The 17,482-nt window shown below is 39.6% G+C and overlaps 1 protein-coding gene across 1 annotated transcript in view; it reads right to left on the reverse strand.

The window, feature by feature from the left end:
• Positions 1-17,482, reverse strand: part of PAPPA2 (pappalysin 2) — a 302,050-nt gene that overhangs the window by 40,714 nt on the left and 243,854 nt on the right. The window contains exons 20-21 of the mRNA XM_024232330.2: positions 16,580-16,689; positions 4,677-4,748 (exon numbers count right to left, since the gene is read on the reverse strand). Of these exons, the coding sequence (XP_024088098.2) occupies positions 4,677-4,748; positions 16,580-16,689 (182 nt within the window). The remainder of the gene's footprint in view (positions 1-4,676; positions 4,749-16,579; positions 16,690-17,482) is intronic.

Genomic DNA, 17,482 nt, shown 5'->3' on the forward strand with positions numbered 1-17,482 from the left:
AATTAAATTACTCTTTCAATCAATAAATGTTTTCTGATCCCCGATTATTTCAAACATTCAAACATCGTGTTGAGCAGCTAAGATATAATAATGGAAAAGACAATATCTTCAGCTTGTAAGTAGTTACAGCATCATAAAGCAGACAAACAGGAAACCAATACTTTCCCTAAGGTGATAAGTGGTAAAATAGAGACCAGAGTATGATTTTATAACCCATCTGTGGTTGAGGGAGGGTGGTGGGTGGAGTGCCAGTCATTAAATCCTCCAAGTAGAAAAAATGCCTGGAAAAATGTGTTGAAAGATCAATAGGAGTTAGTCTACAGCAGTGTCTCAAGGGCAATATTATTGGCATTTGGGGCAGGATGATTCTTTGTTGTGGGCTATACTGTGCATTGTATGATGTTCAGCAGCATCCCTGTCCTCCACTCACTATATTTCAGCATCTCCCCCCATTCGCCCAGTCGTGACAACTAAAAATGTCTTCAGACATTTCCCCTAATGTGAGAAGTGGTGGGTGCAAAATTGTCCCTAGCTGAGAATCACTGGCTTAGAGAAATAAGTCACAGGATGAGTCCCGGGAATGGGTTTCAACGTGCATGAAGATACAGCGAATGAAGTAACATGTGGCAACAACAATACTTCTGTGATGGATAATGAAATAGATAAGATTTATAATGCACAATTATGTACAAGACATTAGACTGAGCTCACTGCCTATAATAACTCATTTATCTCATTTATCTTCACTATAACCTTATGAAATAAGCATTACTATTAAAACTCTGTTATAAAAACTCTATTAAAACTATGTTGAGGGTAATGGGGCACAAGAATCTAATGCAACTTGCCCAGTGTCACCCCACAGGTGGGACAAATATTCAATCCTAGATCAAGCAAACAGACAGTGCAAAGCCCAAGCACTTTTTAGAATACTGTGTTGGAAAAGGATTTTTATGTCTGGAGTAGAGTGTGCACAAAGAGATTTGAAGAGACAGAAGGCTGAAAGACAAAGGCTCATTTACTACCTGCAAAGGAGTCTGGTTTAAATGTGAAAACAATAGGGAGTTCCTGAGATATTTTTAGCAGAAGACACACAATAGAAAGAACCCTGTAATAGCAATAGAGAGAATGAAGGAAATCGATGGGCACAGGTCTGGAGGAAGGGAGAGCAATTAGGAAATAACTGCAAAAGTCCAGATGAGAAATGTTGAGGTCCCAACCAGTGTGGGCAACTGTAGGAATGAGTAGAGCTACTCATATAATGATCTGGTGACTGACTGACCTGATGACTGATTGGACACAATCGATGTCTCCAAGTCATTTGTGAATTATGTATCTCAGTTGGTCTTTATGGGTATGACCTGTTTCCCTTTTCTTTTCCTTTCCTTTCCTTTTTCACATCCTTAGAGTTTACAACTAATTATATTGGGGCTACACCAGCAACAATGCCCCTGCTTTCTGCTTTACTCATTCAGTAAACATTCATGAAGTGGCTAATAGCTTAAATAAATGACACCAATAAGAATCTCTTACGGGTCAGGCATGACACTCAATGCTTTATGTATGCTATCACATGCATCCCTCATAACAACTCCTTAAAACAGCTTTGTTGCCCCACTTCCCAATACAGAGGCTCACACTACTCAGCTGACCCAGGATTGGAATCTAGAGTCGTTTGACTTCAAAACTTTTCCATTAACTAAGTTGCCATTCCTTGCCCATATGCAGTTTACGAAAGAAACAGCAGATACAAGGAGTATTCAGGTCCCAAAGGCCAAATGCAAGCAACAACTAGAAAAATAGAATTGAACGTACCAACAATTTTGGATTGCAGATATGTAGCATACATGTGTTCTTGCTGGGACAATGGGAACATAAGCAGCAACAACTGGCTTATGACCTAACATAAGAAGATGGAATTATTTAGATAAGAGTTTTTAAAGAAAGTCTTAGTGGCACCTCAGAAAACATAAGCAGCACAGAATAGTGGATAATTGAAAGCAAATCGTTATGCCAAGAGAATATGATGCAAACAAAGGTGCTGAAGTAACATGAAGGGCAATATGGGCTGAGGATACTGAGCTGGTGGATTTACTGCCTTGGGCTTATTGGGAGAAATAACGAATGAGGCACTCCACCCTTACAAGACTAAATATTAAAAGGAGGCCTCTTCGAATGATATTCTATACTGGGAAGCAAAAAACAGAAAACCCTTTTAGATACTGGGTAACAAAATACCTGATTTGAGCTCAGATTTCTGTGCTGCACTTTTAAAAACTTCCTCTCTCCTACCTGGCCCGCTTTGCTTTATCTTGCCTCCAGTCCATTTTCCCTCCATCTGTCCCTGACACTCTTCTGTTCTCCCTAATACATTTTGCTGACTTTTTCCAGTAAAGAATTAAGTGTCTGCCAATTTGCCCCTAGAGCATGCCAGTTTCAGCCTCTCTTGTCCTTTCTTTTTCATTTTCACACGCCTCTTTGCATTTCTTATTACTTATTTCTTCAGAGTTGTTTCTCCTTCTCCTCTCCTGTCCAGTTCCCCTTCCTTTCCTACGGGGATTGATTCACCTGTATCGTTGCATCTTCCCTCCACCCTCAAAGTGGCTAAATAACTTTGGCTACAATTATTGCTGCACAACAAACTCTCGGTTGGGGCGGTGGTTCTCAAGTATTAGCAAGCCTCAGAATCATTTGGAAGCTTGTTAAAACAGTCTGCTGGGCCCCACTCCCAGTTTCTGATCGAGTAGGCGTTTGGTGGCCTGAGAATGTGCATTTCCAATAGGTTCCCAGGTGATGCTGAGAACCACTGGAGCTGCGGAACCAACAGCTGTTGCCTGGTAGCAGTCAGGTAGAGGAGACACCGGCCCAGCAGTCAGGCAGAGGAGACATGGAGCTTTTGTTCCTTGTCACATCAACAAAGGGACTGACGACAGCCTAGGAAGCTCTGGATAAGTGACCCCGCTGATGTGATGGGGTGCAGGGAGGAGGGGAGAACAAATGGGAAAAGGTCTGTACTATAACCCTCTGGGAAACACGGAAGCCAGCTCCAAGCCCTGTCATCCACCCTCCCACTTGAGATCATGCATAGAAGCAGCAGAAGGGAATTCTCAGGATCCCTTTGATGTGTTCCCAGCTCCCCAGTCTTCTGTCTGTTTATCTCCCTCCTTCCCTGGCCTCCTGTCTTCCCTCCTTCTTACCCCCTGCCCAGTGGATGATTCACTCCTCCTCTCTCCCGCCTCCCCACCCCACTGCCATCTGTTTTTCTAATGATGGCAGAAGATGAGCTGTTTTGTTGGCCCACACCATGACAAAGCACACTCCATGCTAGCATTTTTCCTGATGCGCTCGCAGAGTGCTGTTTTATTGGTATCATTTCCCCACCCAGTTTTCCCTTTTCTCTTAAACCCCACCCTTTCCCCCTCTCCAGTCTCATGTGGATCCTGGATTCCCAGAATTAGGTCAAGAAACACAGAGATACAGAAGAATGGACTTGACATGCATGTGGGTTGGGTGTGCATCAGGGAAGAAGCTGGAAATCAGGGCAGTTAAAGGGGTCTCTCTGCAGCACCTACAGGAGCCAGAATTACCCAAGATTGCTGCTAAGTGGCTTATTTCCTTCCAGTGTGAGATGTGGATGACAAAACCTCTTGTGACTGAGATGAGAATGCTTGTACTTGTCACTGGCTATTCTTAGATTGGGAGGGCTTAAATGGTGTGTGCGTGTGTGTGTGTGTGTGTTTGTGTGTGTGTAAGCATCTCTTTCCCCTATGACAGAACTTCTAGGTCATCGTTTCTTAGAAATATTCTGCCCTATTCCTGACTTTTAAAATTAACTTCAGTTAATCTAACTAAAGAAATCACAGCAGCCTATGTCCCCCTACTGATTGAGGAATCCACTATGTGAAGAAGTAAACAAGATTTCTTGAGGTGGTAAAGGTCCAGTTTGGTTAATCAACAGTGGACAACAGGTCTACCTAAGAGATTGCAATATAGATGCCTGCATGACCCAGGCAGTTATTTTAAGCAAGGGGCACCCACCAGGTAAGTAGCCATAGGGAAAGGTAAAAGCTGTGTTAACTGGAGAGAGTTGCCCATCTGGGGTACAGCTGCTACTCAGATCCAGCTAATTGTCATCATGGTTGCCAGCTAGTCTTGTTTTTCAAGAGAAAAATCTTTGTGCAGAGTTTTAAATATTTATTTTTATTTGGGATGTGTGCGTATGTGTGTAATGTTATATATGCACATATGAATTTTATGTAAAAATCCTAATTTTTAAACATTGGCAACCAAAAAGAAAATTGGTTTTAGACACTGTGCTGGCCAAACAAACCTGTCAGTGGGCCATCAGTCTCCAAAACCCTGAGCGAATTAAGCTCAAACAAGGCCCAGTTACAGAATCCCAAAACCATAAATAATTCTGACTTGCTTTTTAAGTTAGCTTTTATCAAGTCATTTAAAGTGGATCTCCAAAGATTTTTCTAAAACAAAACAAAACAAAAATCAGAACTCCTAATTTCTTTAAATTTAAGATTGTGGAACCAACTTAATTTAAGAAGTTAAACAAAGGACAGAGGAATAGGAGAGGGACCAGGTCCTAAATTAGAAGGACTCAAGCTCCATAAGTTAAATCCACCTGAGTTCTCTAGTCTGAGTTGGGGAAGGGGAGGCTATCTTACCTCACATGACTGGATGCAGTGGACTAAAACGGGGTCTGGGTGCCATTGACGCCGGCCAGTGCACACAATGCTCTAAGGGGAAAGACGGGAAAAACAGAAAACAAAATTAAAGACATTTGTTCTGTGTGAGAAAGGACAAATCCTGAGCTCACCATAGGAGTCCAACTCCATTCCTCAAGCAGCTAGATTCTAATTGTGTCCCATAAAGTGGATTGGGGCTATCTAGCCTTTCCCGTGCACACTGCCCACCCTGACAGATGTGGTTCAGGCAGAAAGTCTCAGTGGAGGAGATTTCTCAAAACTTTTCATCCTCTTTCCCAAGATACCTAAATTTTCAGAGTGGTGTAGTGTGGTTTAAAAAAGCATCCTCAATATTATAATGAGTTTCATCTGGTTTCAGGCATAATAATAGTTCCACTTATTTTGAAATTTTAAATAATGTTACAAGAAATTGTAAGATGGTTGTGTTTATCACACACAATGGGCTTTCAAAGATTGACAAATACAGTTTTAGAGTCTTCAACTAAATGTGGACCTCAGAAATGCTAGATTATAAGACATGAGTGCCCACACCAGGACTGGAGGTGAAATTGCACTCTGCAATTCTTGGTATCATCATGCAGCCTGCCCTGTAGGAAACTGGACAGTACACATATGCAGGACATACAGGGCTAGTGTGAAATCACTGCTACTCAAAATGACACCAACATCAAGTTGGTGGGAGCGCAGTTAAGTTCATCTTGAGATGCTGGTGACTGACTCATTCCTGACGGCCATTTCCAGATGCATATTTAAACAAATAGTCATCTACTTTTTGTTAAATAATAATAACTCATTTTCACAAAACTTTTTTCTTTTTCTTTTTATAGTTTAAAATTCTCTTTTTTTAATTAATTAATTTATTTATTTTTTTCTTTATTATTATTATTATTATTATTATTATTATTATATTTTAGGTTTTATGGTACATGTGTAAAATTCTCAAAGAATATGCTTTTCTAAGGATAAAAGAAAGTCCCATGGCAGGTTTCAAAGAGAAAAGGTTCTCTCCATAGCCTGCTACCAACCCACCCTTCTGCAGACCTGCATATTCACATTTTAATCAGTCCAACTGAAATTCCATGCATTCAGAAGAAAAAGAATACATGGCAACATAGGAGCTTTACACGAGATAGCACCTACATGAATTCTAGAATGCTAACATTGTGTAATCATTAGATTGGAGACATTCATATATGCTAATATGCAGGCCTATAAATATATACCTCATAGTCAGGTAGGAGAATGGGGATCTGCAATATTTTTCTGGAGTCGTACTGCAAAAGCTAAAACTCCTCCTTCACAGCTTCTCTAGAGGGAAAGTAAGTAGTATAAATCCTTATAAAGTTTGATATTCAAAACTTCATATTGCAATATATTATTAGAAAGTGACTTGGCTTAAGTCATTATTGTATTAAAAAAAGGATTATCAAAAGAAATATATAAGGTAAACACAAAAGGGGTGTTCAGCCTACTGAAAAAGTGAGTTATTCTCCTGCACTTACAGCCATTTATGCAGAACCATTTGCATATCAACAGTAATTCTGTTAACTAGAAATAATTCTTGTTTATGCTTTAAAGCAGGTTCCACTGGAGCTCTACTGAGCAGTGGTCATAAATTTTATTATTTAAAATATCAATGGTTTATACTACTTTGGGGTCCCAGATAGTAGCAATGGCAAAATATAATTTGTTCTTTGAAAGGTAAATGTATGAGAACTTTATTCCTTCTCATAGGAGGGTATTCACTATGGACTCCCAGTTCCCCACCCTAATCAGTCAGTTATTCAATTCAAACCAAACATATGAATACCTCACTCACTCACTATGAGTCAGATTTTCCAGTGAGCAAGGGGATCTGAAAATCCATAAACCTAGTTGAGGCCCTTAAAGAGTTCAGAATCTTTAATCAGATCCATGTTGATGAATATTTTAGTTATTTCCAGTCTTTTGCTATAACAAACAAAGCTTATATATAAATCATGTACAAGTATATCTGAAGAATAAATTCATAATAGTGGAGTTGACAATACCCACATTATAGATTTTTAATAATGCACAATTCAGTTTTGAGACTAATTAATTTATACTGACATCTCTCCTTAACTGCTATGGAAATTGCAAAAGTTGGTGGTACCTGTGTCATATCCTCTCCTAGATTGCAAAATCCTTTAGAATAGGGACTATCTAGCATTCCTACCTCTTATCTCAGTGACTTATGGAAAGGCGAAATTTTACAAGCATTTGCCAGCCACTAATTATGATATCGTGTCTCTAGCCTTCTTCTATGAAAATCATGTATCTCATAAAGATGTTCCCTATTTATAAATATATGTATATGCCATTAATAAAACAAGTACTTAGCGATTATAATTGGAGGGAAATTTCAAATGTTTTTCAAGACTCAATTCTATGAGAGCATTTGAGGAGCAAGAGGGCTGTGAAACAGGAAGAAAAGCAAAGCAGTGAGATGGACAGGGAAGGGCTGGCTCCTGGTGAGAGATGAAACGATTTTCTTTTCTTTTATTATTTATCTATTTATTTATAATTTTTTTTTTGAGACAGTCTCACTCAGTCACCCAGGCTGGAGTTCAGTGGCACAATCATGGCTCACTGCAGCCTCAATCTCCTGGGCTCAAGTGATTCTCCTGCGTCAGCCTCCTGACTAGCTGAAACTACAGGCATGTATCATGTCAGGCTAATTTTTAAAAATTTTTATTTTATAGAGATAGGGTCTCACTACGTTGTCCAGGCTGGTCTAAAATTCTTGACCTCAAGCAATCCTCCTACCTTGCCCTCCCAAAGTGTTGGGATTACAGGCAGGAGCCACCGTGCCCAGCTGATTTTCTTATCTTCTGAAACACTTTTGAAAAATTACAATCATATAAAGCTATAATGATAAGAAAACTTTATATCCTCTGCCTAACTTTATCAAAAATTGTTAATATTTTCCAGAACATGTCACTATAGATTCAATTAATGTCTCCTATATATGTCCCTCCAATATAATTATACTTCCTTCCTCCCTTTTGGTAACAACTATTCTGAATTTGTTATTGTACAAATGCAAATCTATGCATTACTATGTTATTGCAACTATTGCAATTATGCTATTAGCAAGCAACTTCTTGCATGATTGAGTTCCAGTATCTAAATGCCAAAGATTTGTTTTGAACTTTCCAACATAAAAAAAGTTTAAGAGAAAATTAGTTTAAAAATTTCCTCCTGATTGGACAATTTGAAAGTTTCTAAAAAGCAAGGGGAAAAGAAAGGGAGAAAAGAAAATAGAGGGAGGAAGGGAGTGGGAGGGAAGGAAGAAAGGAAGGAGGGAGGAAGGAAGGACGTGGGAGAGAGAGGGGGGGTGAGAAAGAGAAAGAGGGAGAAAGAAAGAGAAGAGAGAGAGGGAGAAAGAAAGAAAGAAAGAAGGAAAGAAAGAAAGAAAGAGAGAAAGAAGGAAAAAAGAGAGGGAGAAAGAGAAAGAGAAAGAAAAGAAGAAAGAAAGAAAGAGAGAAATAAAAGAAAAAGAAAAAGAGAGAAAGAAAGAAAGAGAGAAAGAAAAGAAAAAGAGAAAGAAAGAGAGAAAGAAAAAGAAAGAGAGAGAAAGAAAGAAAGAAACAGTAAAGGTTACTAGGATGGTCATAAGTCACCATGAAGGCTGTTGCCTGGTTAAATATCTTATTAAAGGTCACAAAACTCAAGAATAGCCAACAATAAAGGCTAACAGAAAATTGCTCAATTATTTTTTAATGGGAGTAGTTATTTGACAGAATGGGCTGCTAATCACATCAGGGCACAGAGTTCTGCCAATGTCCACATTTGTGATAATTTCCTTATGGCTACATGTATGTGCTCCTGAGTCAAACATCCTTTGCATGTTTATTTAGACCATAGCACATTACCCTGCAACTTGCTTTTCTGTTCCTCCTCCCCTTTCCTCCAAGATGCTCTTGTCTACTCTCCTCTAGTGATGGGACACTTGATGCCTAGAGGGAATGATTTCATGCTTAAAAATGATGAAAAAGAAGACCTTTCCATGACTCATGTCTGAGTCTCCAATGATCTGCAGCCAGTGTCACTGGAGCTGTTACACACAGTTGTACCCATCAAGAGGACACTTTGGGGGCGGGGCTGAGCATTAAGAGCCAGAGGGAAGAGTGAGGTCATTTGGTTGGAAACTGTGGATTTTGCCAGCGTATTATCTTCTCGTTTTCTTTCTCCTTCTCTCTTCTCTTTAAAACAGTCATTTTTATTTAAAGGACTATTTATGTTTTGGGGAACAATTTGGGAAAACAAAGTTAGAAATTATAAGATTTGATATAACTGGAGAATTCTGTTGAAAAGCTGGGAATTTGAGAGAGATTTCATATAGTGTTAAAGGCTCTTTGCAAACCTATTTCATGTATCCAGAGGAAAATCTCATTTATTTGGACCTCACTAATTCATAATTATGGTATTCCAGAAAAAAAGTGCTGTTTAGTCTGTGGAACAATGAATTTATGAAGCAAAATAATAGGGGAAATGAGATGTCATGAAGAATGTCTTTGTACTTCAGAAGGAAACACTTTCAAATGCTATTTAGAAAAACTCATTTACATGCAAACAATTGCCACAACGTGTTAAAAAAAATTCTCCATGAAATCAGTCTCCTGAAGGACCACTACTTTGCAAAACATTAATTTTTCCTATTTTAAAGTCATGAGATACAGTAAAACACTCTCTTGACACCATGATTAAGGATAATCATAAAAATTCAACTTAACATAAGCTTTTTCGGAAAACAAAAAGGTTTTCTTTGAGAAATGGCTCCATGGCAGTCATCCTTTTCTGTGGGCCCTTTGATTTCCTGCAGCCACCACCTCCTGAGTAAAAGATGAAATGAATCCTGCACTGAGGAGATACCGGGGATGAAGGAGAAGGTATCATTTCCACCCTCAGCAGTAGTACAGTGTACTGGGGAATTGGGATTAGCATGGCAGAAAAGAAGAAAAAGAATAAGAATCTAGACAAAAAAGGGTTGAGAAAATAAAAAAGTGCCTCTAGTGAAAGTCTGAGGGAGCTTCTCCCATGTGCTGGGTGCAGGTGCCTTGGACAACAGGAGTGTCTGTGCTGCTGCAGGTGCAGGGGCATCAGGCAGAGGCCTTTGATCTGGGCACAGGAGGACATGAGCAATAGGCATCAGCACTGACGATTTGGCTGCCCCTTGCCTGTCCCAACTGCCAGGTCCCACTGCTCAATCACCTTGGCTGGCAGACATGGATTGGTCTGGCATCCTTCCTTTCTGTCAGTATACTTCTTACCCCACCAGAAGGGTCTAGATCCCCGTGTGTAACAGGTGAAGGAGGAAGACACCATTGCAATGACAAGGGCCTAGAAAGTCCATCTGAAAATTTCAAACCCTTACCTATTGTCTCTCACATCCAGCATGCCCTTGACACATCTAAAAGTACTATATTTTCATCCTTCCTCTCTTCTCAGTCTCACAATGAAAAGCTTTTAGAAATTGCTTCTGTTGTCAGAGGTGTTCCAATAGGAAACAGTGAATAGCCATTAGTTCCTTTCTCAGCACAGTTTATAAAAGAGACAGAAAAAGACAAACGACCTAGACATTATTGTATATACACACACGTATACACATATACACACACACACACACACAAACTATAGAACCCTATTTTTCTTTATTTTGCGTGGAGATAGCTAGTGATATCTTTTCAGGGATGGAGGATATTTCCAGGGGGTAAGATTTGTACTAAGTGAACTGAAATCTCATTTCTATTTAATTATGAACTATGTGCTAGAAACTGTGCAAGACATTTCACATGTGTTATTTTAAATTTAATAACAACCATGCAAGCTAGATATTATCCTCACCCTTGCAGATGAGCAGACAGAGGCTCCAAGGAGTAAGTGACATTGTATTTGAACCCAGGAGGACCTCATTCTTCCTTTTATGTCAGTTGCTACTTCGATATGTTTTTCATCAATACGCCAGACTACCTAAGACCTCAGAAATTCTTCCTTTAATAAAAATGTATTATTCTATAAGTCAGGCAGGAATACAAAGCAGAACCCCCAGAGCAAGGCAAATAAACTCTGTAGGCATCTAAGAGTATACTTGATATACATGATTTTTTTTTTTTTTTTGAGATGGAGTCTCACTCTGTTGCAAAGGCTGGAGTTCATGCCATTCTCCTGCCTCAGCCTCCCGAGTAGCTGGGACTACAGGCACCCATCACCACTCTGGGCTAATTTTTTGTATTTTTAGTAGAGATGGGGTTTCACCGTGTTTGCCAGGATGGTCTCGATTTCCTGACCTTGTGATCCACCTGCCTTGGCCTCTTAAAGACTTGATTGTTTTTTAAAAACAAACACAATTTTTTTCACAACAAGAAAAAAACAGTATTATAAAGAAATTTCTCTTTTAATCTATTGTTTTTAGACTTCAGGGTGGGGGGGTATGGAAATGAGGGGCTTCTCATAGTTGAGAGGAATGACTGATTCTCTGTTTGATAGGCAAGTTAACTCAAACATATACCGGGGGAAAAAAAGAGTATAGCAAACAGGGTGAGGCAGGGAGTACTGCATTGAACTGAGAGTCAGCAAAGTTGGTGGCATTTATTTTTCTATTTCTTGCCAGCTGTGCAATATTGAACAGGTCATCCAACAACAGCTAATGTGTCTGTAAAATAAAGATAATACAGTCTTCCTTTCCTGGCTTATTGGTTTGTGATGAGACTCAAATATATATGTGTGTGTATAATATATCACATATATATTTTTTCACACATATATGTTTTGAAGACAATAAAGTGTTATCCCAATGTAAGGTATCATCTTTTATTACAAAGAATGAAGTCATTGGAAGTAGACTAGAGAAAATAATGCAATTTAATCCATTACTCTGTACTCTTTCTAGATACAAAGGTATTTGAAATATGGCACATAGCAGGAATTTTCATGAAATAGGCAAGCATCATTTACTAAACAAATGAGCCATGCTCCAGAGAGGTGTGCTTGTATTTAAAATATTTATCTTGTCAGTATTTTATTTTGTAATAGTAGTGCTTCTTGAAGCATTACAGTGGAATTACCTAAGGTGCTTGTTAAAGATGCTTATTCCAAGGCATCTCCAGTCTTTCTGAAGGCTTGAACCCTGCTGTTCTTTTTATATACTGCCCAAGAAATTCTTAAGGACACAAACATTTAAGATTGAGTACAATATGGAACAACTCCCAAGATAAGTCAATTTGAGTTACAAGGATTTTACTCCACATGGAGTTTCATTTAATAAATTGCCTTGGTTTATGAGGCATTTCTTCTTATTTATGAGGACAAGGTTAGATTTCGCACCCCGGGTGAGCTGCTGAGTGCCACAGAACCATAGCCATCATGAGATCATCGGCGGCTGGTGCATAATCTCATCCTAGAGGCCTCAAGATACATAAGGGCAATAATCTCATCATCATTTCCATTGCATCCAGTGACTTCTTTTTTCTTGCTTTTCTTTTACTATAAAATTGCAATATCCTAAACACAGAGCATCCCTTGCAAGCTTTGTTTGTAAGCAATATTCTTTAACATAATAACTGTGAAAGAGCAGAGAGAGCACAGGTAACAGCTTGCTTTGCTACTCTGTGATAATTAGTGTTCACCATTGGTTAACTACTTGGTTTTCTTTTGGCATAAAGGGTATTGATTTGGGGTTCAAGAAAACATTAAAATGTTGTTAATTATGTTTTCGACTTCTGAAATTCTGATTGCTGGGAATTTTTCTAGAAACAAATAATCCTTCTAAGGTAAGGACAAGGCTCATTTTGCAAGTTACTTCAGCTCTTCCCTTACATTTTGGAAGCAGCTAATTTAACGATTTCACTTTGTTTTCACATGGAAATGTGCCACAAGCCTCAAGAGTTCCAGGAAAGCAACTGCATCCCTATCAGTGACAAGCCATATAGTTTAGTTATACACCCAAATTATAAAGAGCAGGGCAGAATCTCATACAGATGAGAAGAGGCAGGCAAACTGAGGGGAAACAAACTGCCTCAAATAAGAATGGCAACTGATCAAGAAAACTTACTATGCATCAAGTGAGCTAAGGCCTATTCATATGTTTCTCATCTGATATTCACATTAACCTAATGAGATCAGTGTTATTTCCACTTACACATGAGGAAAAGGAAGCACTCGCTAGTAAATTGCCTAAGGTTATGCAGTTGGTGAATAACAGAGCTCATGAGTTAAAAATTCAGCTTTTAGAAAATATGTATTTTTCATTGAAGGGTCTTCAGTGTTTCTCTGCTAACATCTTCAAAATCATGTCTGGTCAACCTATGTCAAAAACCAAGGATTTACTGACTAAATCATAGTCATGATAAATGCAATGATACAAATGATCATGTTTGATATACTGGCTTAAGGAAGATGTTCCATATTTTTTTTTCTGAGGTGGTCAACTTAGAATTGACAAGGATATGTCAATAAGAAGCTGCTGAAATACATCCAGACTCAGAAAAAAATATGCATTTACTTCCGAAGTAGAAGATGGTGCTACCTGCATGTTCTCACTTGTAAGTGGGAGCTGAACAATCAGAACACATGGATACAGGGAGGAAATTAACACACACTAGGACCTGTCAGGGGGCCAGAGGGAGGGAGAGTATCAGGACAAATAGCTAATGCATGTGGGGCTTAATATGTAGGTGATGGGTTGATTGATAGGTGTAGCAAACCACCACCACGTTTACCCATGTAACAAACCTGCACGTTCTGCATCTGTAACCTGGTACTTAAAATTAAATTAAATTAAATAGAAAGAAAGAAAATGGTGCTACAACAGTTTCTTTGCTTATTCAACCAATGTTTCTAAGAAACCCACAAAGTGCCAGGCACTGAAAAAGGCATCAGGAATATAAACAAGAACAAAATGCTATGGAATAGAAGTACATAAACAATAATGATTTCCCCAAAAGGACAGCTGAAAAAAGGGAGGCTTTAATAGAATAAAGAAAATTGTTTTCCAGTTTAGAGTCAAGTCACTGTAATTGGTATCCCTGCTGTCTTCATGAAGACAAATGGACTGTCATTTTCTGGAATGTTCCATTAGAAACACAGAGGTGGAAGAAACCCTGCTGACTGGAAGGCTTGCGCTCAGGCCTCACAGACCCTGCATCTTTGACTGTTCCCAACAGACGCCTTGTGGATAGTGGATGGTGAAGCAAATGCAGAAGGATCTATTTCAGTTTATGCCCAAGAGAAAGAAAAGGCTCGTGCATGCCCAAGCCTTTCTCCCTTTGCCTGCTTACAGAGAAAGGGGAGTTTTTCGTCATAGCACACTGAGTTTATGGGGCTGAAAGAAAGGGTCTAGACCATCTGGCACACCATGAAACATGAGGCAGAAACTCTTTCTCCAGGGCACTGTAATTCCAGCTGCTGTAGTTTAGCTAAACCTTAACAACAGACTGGAGAGTGAAACTGAAAATCTGGAAAGGCCAGGGGATGGAAGAACCTGCGGAGGTGTTTTCTGGCCCTCTCCTTCATACTCCAATGCAGTCTTCACACTGCCCTCAGCACTGAGGTGCACTCCACCTCCACTCAGAGTTCTCATGAGGCTTGACATCCTAGGAAGGGCAGGCAATGCCTGGCAGGATCTTGCCTGCCTGCTTCTCCTGACCTCATTCTTTTACCACCATCTTTCCTCTCAGTACCACACATACCCTGGTTTCAGCCAGATGGAATATTTACTACTTCTTACCCTCTTGAGTGCTCTTTTTGATCACAGTTTACGACCCAGAGGAAAAGCTTTTTGGTCAGTTTCCATTGATCCTTCCCCAACTCCACCAGGCTCCTGAGCAAAAGACTTGGTTGCTTCCTCTCAGGTGTTCCCATAACACCTATACTATGTTCAAACATTTTCCCATGTGACATCATCATAGGTATCTGCTTTTGTGGCCAAATTGTAAGTCCTACACAGAGGGACTATTATTTTTCACCTCCACATCCCAGCACTCAGCATAGCTCATGGCACATAATAAGCCTCAGTAAATGTTGAATGAATGACTAACTGAATTAACAGGATTGTGTTATTTTCCATTCCTCACCCAAATCACACTTAGAGTACTTTTTTCCTTGAACCTCCTGCTTTGACACAAATCCATGCCCATAATAAAGCACAATTAACCTGTGAGGAAAAAGCAGAGACCTGAGGATAATGTTTGAATGAAATGTGGCATATCTCTGGAGTCCTCTTTTGGTCATCCAATGGGAACAGACTCGCAAGAATTTTGTTAAACAGTCTAATAATAAAGTAACCAAGCTCTTAGGCTTTCTGATACCCCCACTCTCCCCTATTCTAAGAAGAAACAATTAGTTTACAACACGATTTTCTCCATTTAGCTCTTGCATAGCCTTTTCTTTCTCTTTTTCATTCATCCATTTCACAAATATTTATTGAGCACGTATCAAATACTAGGCACTGTTTTAGGATCTAGGGATATAATAATGAATAAAACAGACAATAATCTATCAATGAGCTTTTTATTATAATGGCAGAAAAAGATAATAGATAGGTAAGTAAAATATGTAATACTCTTGGTAATGATAAGTCCTAAGGAGGAAAAATAAAAGAGGGAAAGGAGACAAAGTGTCAGGGGAGTTAAAATGTTAGATATTAATAGAATAACCAAAGAGGGCCTTCCTGACATTTGAGTACAAATCTGTAAGACAGAAAGGAGCAAACCATGCAGATATTCTGGAGAAGAACATCCTGGGCTGAAGGAAGCATAAGCGCAAAAGTTCTGAGGTGAGGGTGTGGCTGGCATGTTTAGGAAACAGCCAAGAAGCCACCAAGGCAAGATTAGGGTGGGCCAAAGAAAGCATGAGGGAGATGGAGTCAGAAAGGAAAAGGCGGCCACAGGAGAAAAGGAAGCCACAGAGCTGAGAATCCTGGTTTCAGAAGAATCAAATGTGCAGATGTAGACATCAATGCGAGTTTTGACAGGAGGGCTGGCTAATGTGGCCAAGCCCCAGGAGCCAAAGTGTTTCAGAGGTAAGGAGAGGGTTGCCATAAGGTCAGAAGATGACAGCAGCATTGAGGGAAGTGAGTGGTTCATTCTGTTGACATTGGATTCAAATGGGAGTAATTTTACAGGGGAGGAAGGAAAAATGGTTTGCAAACGGCAATGAGGAGAGAGGATGATGCCTACCCTTCTTGCAGGCCCAGGGTTAGGAGGGGCATGAGGGAGAAAGCAGCAAAGAATGAGCCTTGCCTGGGAGGCAGAGTCCCCAGTGGAGAGCCAGGTTTCAGATAGAAAAGGAAGCAAATGGAAAGAAAGCCCAGAGAGGAGGCTGTGGATGTCGCCGATTTTGCTGATGACTGACTTTGAATAGCAGATGTCCCAGGAAAAGGATTTCAGGTTTAGAAAGGGTGGGAGATGGATAAAGGAAAGGCAATTCTCTTCTTACTCAGTTCCTTTAGGCACTCCCTTGCTTGCAGTTTTATTTTCATCTTTTCTAATCCATCCTTTTATTTACATCCTTCTTTCATCTTTATACATTTCTTTGGCTTATCCATCCTAACCTGTCCTGTCCCATTTTTCATTAGTAGTAATTTTCCTTTCTGTTTCTTATGTCTTTAAGCCTTCTTTCCATCTTATATTTCAAACTTTCCTTTAGATGTGGGATATCTTTGTTTTCAAGCTTCCCTCTTTTCTTTTTTCAATGTTTAATCCTTCTTTCTAGGAATAATCCACTTGGTTGTTTGCTTTGAGGATGCTTTGAAAGCCTCTGAAATTACTCCAAAAAATAATGCTCCAAGTGTTGCTCAGCAGACTCACATCTTTGGCACATAACAATGTCCCTTTCCTCACCTGGACTTTGACAGGTTCCATCCAGTGCTCCAGAGTGTCAGCAGTGATATTCTCAGGCAGCATCACGGTGTCACTGGGGGGGATTACACACAATGGGGAACACACTGCACCTGAAAGAACAGAAGTTTACAGCAGAGACTTGAACTTCCCAGATCTCATTCTTTTTCTTTCAGGAATCAATAGCTTTGAGTTTTTAAAGAACAATTGCTTTCATTATGGGTCACCATATTATGATGTTGTAAGCAGGGCTGATATTCATCTACTGTGTTCCTGTAGGAGTACCTTCACACTAATTGGTAAAGAGACTCTGCCCCAACCTAACTCCACTTGCCCCGAGTGTCCCCTCCTCTGTCTTGTCCAGGATAACTCCTCCTCTGGAATGCCTGAATTTCTACATGATGTAGTAATTGAAAGATTAACTCTTGGCCCAGCTGGCCTCCAAGATCCCCTCCAGGACTCTAGCTAGACAAAGTCTATCCTGATTGGCTCATAACTTTTAAGTCTGTCTAATATTCCTGTTTACATGGTCTCCTGGAAGCTTATAATTGCAACAACTACTACCTAAGAACTTGACATGCTGGTGGTGGTGGTGGTGGGTGGTGGGAAATGGCCCAGAGATTATAAAATTACTCCAGAGACTATTCTTTCTATTGCTGCACTAAAGATAATTGCATTGGCAGCCAATAAACCTATTTGATTAAAGGAGGAAGCAGTGAAGAATCAGAAGCAGAGACTTTGGGCATGTGTTTATCTCTTGTAGAAAAATCTTGCTCTATTCCCTTCCACACAGAGTCCAAATGTCTCCTAAAATTATATTAAGAGAAAATACACTCTCTATGTTCTCTATTTCCTCATCTATAGATCTGATGATTTCCAAGTTTCTTTTTAGTCCTTACTATCTAT

Source organism: Pongo abelii, chromosome 1, assembly GCF_028885655.2.
Source record: "Pongo abelii isolate AG06213 chromosome 1, NHGRI_mPonAbe1-v2.0_pri, whole genome shotgun sequence".
In the NCBI taxonomy this organism is placed as follows: Eukaryota; Metazoa; Chordata; class Mammalia; order Primates; family Hominidae; genus Pongo; species Pongo abelii.